This window comes from Crocuta crocuta, unplaced genomic scaffold (assembly GCF_008692635.1).
Source record: "Crocuta crocuta isolate KB4526 unplaced genomic scaffold, BGI_CrCroc_1.0 scaffold139, whole genome shotgun sequence".
Lineage (NCBI taxonomy): Eukaryota > Metazoa > Chordata > Mammalia > Carnivora > Hyaenidae > Crocuta > Crocuta crocuta.
In genome coordinates, this window is record NW_027533258.1 from 11657617 (window position 1) to 11661866 (window position 4250).

Sequence of the window (4250 nt, forward strand, 5' to 3'; positions counted from 1 at the left end):
GGACCAACGATCCGATGAGCTGTGCTGGGCAGTGAGGCCTCCAGGGAAACCCGCAAGGACGGGGCTCAGAGAACTTTCACGAGAAGCTGGTGACGCAGGGAGCCCGGCGTTTCCCCGGGTTCTGGAGGCCCCGGCGGCCCCGTGGGACCTGAGGAGGGGGCCTGGGGACGCCCGACCGTAGCCGGCAGCCTGGGCTTGGCCCCTCGGGCGGGGCCGGGCAGGGGGGCGCAGTCCTGTAAGACCGAGCCCTCAGCCCACGGACTGTGACGCCTTCTCGGGGTGCATGGGGTCACAGACAAGTCGAGGGGCAGGAGATCGGCTCGGGAACCCCGGTGTACACTGTATCGCAGTGCAGGTCCTTTGCCAAGTAGACTTTTTAAAAATGATTTCAGGGGCAGCCTGTTTTAGGAGCTGCAAGTGTCAAATGGTGGGTGGGGGGCTGGCCAGCCTGGTGGCGGGCACTCCCGGCGAGGGGCTGAAGAGGGGACGGGCGCGGGCTGAGCCGGAGTCCAGCTCCTGGAGCTTGTCCCCCCGCAGGAGGCTGGGGGGCGGGCAGGGAGGGAGCGAGGGTCCGGCCCCCACAGCTGCTGGGAGGCAGGCCCAGCGGGCACAGGGGTGCGGGGCACAAAGAACATGGCCCCTCACTGCTGCCCGTCTCGAGCTGGCGGCCTCCTGCGGGGCCCACGGGGCGCAGCTGCTCTGATCCCAGCGGCAAGCGCAGCCCGCAGAGCCAGCCCTCCTNCACCCCACTGTGGCTCCAGGGCAGCTGAGCCGTGGGGGTCGGGGGCTCCTCCTCTGGGAGCTTGAGACCATATCGCAAACCCCGGCCTTTTGTTCCAAAGGGTGACTCAGGCAAAGGGGTGTCCTGTGCCCTCCCCACCTACAGAGTGGGGGGCCTGGGTCCGAGTGAGACGTCCGTGGTGGGGACTCCTGGGGACCCTCGCCAGCAGCCCTGCAGCCCTGCACCCCTGCCCGGGGCTTCCTCTTGGCCCCCCTCCCAACAGGGACACCTTGAGGCTGTAAAGAACATGATCGCAGGGGCGCCTGGGGGGCTTAGTCGGTTAAGCGTCCAACTTTNAGCGCCAGAAAGCAGGGCTCGGCTCTCCATGTCCTTGCTGTCGGGGGTCCCTGTGGGAGGAAGGGCACTCAGCCAGCCCTCGAGGAGGCCGGGGGCGCCTCGGGGCCAGGCCTGGGCACGGCTTCCGCACGCAGAATGACTTCCAGGCGCCACCCTCCCGCACCCCAGTGCCCCAGCAGGGTCCGAGCCCCACGGCTTCCCCGGTGCCGCAGGGCCCCCTGGGGCCTCTCCGCTTCAAGGCCGACCCTCCACAGTCTGTGGTCAACACGACAGCCATGTGCTACTTCTGCACGGTAAGCCAGACACCGGGGGCCTGTCTGCGAAACCACACAGTGGCTCTGCCTCGCTCGGAGCTAAGGCCACGTCCCTACAGGCCCCCAGCTGCGGGGCCTCCTTTCTGCCGCCTTTGATCCCGCCTTCCTGCTCCAGCCACACTGGCCGCCTGGCCAGGCCTCAGACACATCAGCTACGCGCCCACCTCAGGCCCTTTGCACTTGCTGCCCCACCCCCTCCAACCCTTTGCTTCAGTGTCAGCGTCACCTGTGCAGGGAGGACCCTTCAAAAATGGCAACTTGCCCCACGTGGGTCTCTCCGCCGACGTGGCGCCTCCCTGCGGCACTGATTGCCCTGAACTCTACCTTCTAGAGCCTCAGCGCCATGAGGGCTTGGACTCCGTGTGTCCTCCCCTGCATCTGGCACACAGCAGGGCGTGACGAACGAACAAATTAAAAACGAACCAATCAGCTGGCTCGGGGTGGCCGACGCCGCTTGCCCGGTGAGCTCAGCCCTGAGCCCGGCGCGGGTGCTGGGTGTGCGGGGCAGCGTACCCGTGCCGGGCGCCCGGGCCCGGGCCTGGTCCCTCTCCAGGCGCAGCGCCGTCAGCAGGAAGCAGCCCCCGCCCAGGGCGAGGACGAATGCGCAGCACAGGAAACTCTGCTGGAGGCTGAGGAAGGCCTGCAGGTACGAGTCCGGGCGCCCGGCCCTCAGGGTGCTGGACACCTGCGGAGAGAGGCCAGGCTGCAGGCCCTGAGGGCTCCCCCCACCCCACGCCCACCGCGGGGCCGCCCCTCACCAGTCCAGTGAGGTAAGGGCTGCCGGCATCTCCCAGGATGTGGCCCACCGTGATCTGCAGACCCTCTGCTGTCCCCCGGCACCTGGGCACCACCACCGACTGCAAAACACAGGACGCCGGGCAGCCCCTGAGCGCAGAGCCTGGTGCCCCCGTGCCCAGCGGCCCAGGACCCGCCCGGAGGGCCGAGCAGCTGGCGGAGCGAGTGGGACGTCAGGCCTCCGGGGGATGGGGGCGCCGAGGCCCCTGAGGGGGGTTTGCTCTGGGACAGGGCAGGGACCGGGCCTGGCTCTGACGCGGGGTGACGCGGGGTGACGGGGCTGAGGCCCAGCTCAGGACCCAGAGGCGGGCCGTCCTGGCCAGGAGAGGATGCGTGGCCGGGTGTCTGTGCGCAGGCGCCCGGCGCAGCCCCTCCCAGGAAGTCGGCTTGCTGGAGAGCCCCCCGTGGAGGAGGGTGGGGGGGCTCGGGGTGTGGACTCCGAAGTCAGAGTGGGTTCCAATCCCACTCGCTGGCTGTGTGCCTTCCTGGCCTCATCTCCTCACCCCACACGGCGATGATGATCGCGGCCGCTGGAGGGGTGTGTTCGTCAGACCGAAATAATGCGCTTTGGCCCCCAGACAGGGCTCGCAGACACTTGAACGTGTACGCCTTCCGCCCGGCAGGCCTTCCCGCCCGGGTCCCCGAAGGACCGACCCTCCCCGAGTTCAGGGCCACAGCCCTGCCTGCACCCTAAGGAACGCACACGCCCCGCGCTGGAAGGCCCTTCCTTCGTCTCCCCCCACCCACCCCTACACTGTCTGGGCAGCGGGCAGAGCCCCTCTTCTCTGGAGCTTCCTGGACCACAGCAGGGCGCCAGGCCCAGAGCGGACTAGCCAAGCAAATGAGTCCAGTAGAACCATCTGGAAGACTGGTCCCAGGAGAAACCCAGCCGGAGGCCGGGGTTGCAGCAGGGGAGGGGAGGGGGCGGGGGAGCATGAGGAGGGGTTCAAGCAGAGGCCACACGGCCCCAAAGGGGAGCTCGCCACCCCAGAGCCCCATCCCCAAGACCTAGCAGAGGATAACAACCAGCATTTAGTAAGTGTCTCCTGTATGCATTTTACGCATCTCATGTAGACATTTTATAGATCCGCTCGACCACCCCGTGAGCGAGGTTCGACCGTTACCCACGGGTCCCAGATGAGGAAACTGCAGGAAGGGAGGTAACCTGTCCAGGGTCGCCCGCCAGGAAACAGCCACACAGGCCTCTGACCCTCCGGGATCCGACCTTTGAGCACTTCCGTGTTACGGGCAAGGAGGAGTCCGTCCGGCCGCGTCTGTGTGTCTGCTACGGCACACAGGGAAACGCAGGAGGGCGAGGAGGGTGAGCTCACGCGGCCCTGCGCGTGGATAACTGGCAGAGAGAGCGGGGAAGGGCGCTCCAGGGGGGAACAGAGTGTGAGCAGAGGCGGCAGGCAGGAGCCCAGCGCCTGGAGCCCGCAGTCGCTCTTGAGGGTGACGACCGGCTACCCCTGGTCACTGACGCTGACGCTCTGTCCAGGCGGCGGAGAGGCTGGGCCTCTAGGCCTCACTGGGGCCCACAGGCCAGAGATGCAGCTGACCGTGGCTTCGCAGCTTCAGCCCGTGGGTGCCCTTCCTGTAATTATGTGATTCCACTGCTGGCCCTGGAGGACCCTCCCAGAGGGTGGGCCCCGCACGACTAGAAAAGTCCACACCGGCTGCTTGGACCCTCCCAGGCCCCCAGGAGCTGCTGGGCCCGGCCCAGGAGGGGTGNGCAGCTGGACAGCCCGGCAGGTAATTTTAGAAGTTACAGGCTTTGCGTTCCTAAAACTGCTCACTCTATTCTGAGACAAAGCACCTCTGTTTCTGACTCTCCCTTCTCAAAAGAGCTGTTCCCTTCACAGCCGGGGGCATAACCAGCAGCGACCAAGGGCCCAAAGAAAGTCGGAGCGGCAACCACCAGGTGCAAACTCCCGGGCAGCCTACCTCCTGCACCCGCCTCAGCCCCCACACACAGACTCGCTGGGAGGGTGAGACAGACGGGTGGGCAGAGCAGGGCACACTGAGACGAGGGCCCAGAGCAGGGGGGTGAGAACCCTCGAGGG

The 4250-nt window shown here is 67.1% G+C and overlaps 1 protein-coding gene across 1 annotated transcript in view; it reads right to left on the reverse strand.

Moving 5' to 3' along the window:
- Positions 1 to 420: 420 nt before the first annotated feature.
- The window catches only part of SPNS3 (SPNS lysolipid transporter 3, sphingosine-1-phosphate (putative)), a 33329-nt gene continuing 29499 nt past the window's right edge, over positions 421 to 4250 (reverse strand). The window contains exons 10-14 of the mRNA XM_077746887.1: positions 2151 to 2249; positions 1906 to 2077; positions 1075 to 1128; positions 646 to 828; positions 421 to 587 (exon numbers count right to left, since the gene is read on the reverse strand). Coding sequence (XP_077603013.1) covers positions 421 to 587; positions 646 to 828; positions 1075 to 1128; positions 1906 to 2077; positions 2151 to 2249 — 675 coding nt within the window. The remainder of the gene's footprint in view (positions 588 to 645; positions 829 to 1074; positions 1129 to 1905; positions 2078 to 2150; positions 2250 to 4250) is intronic.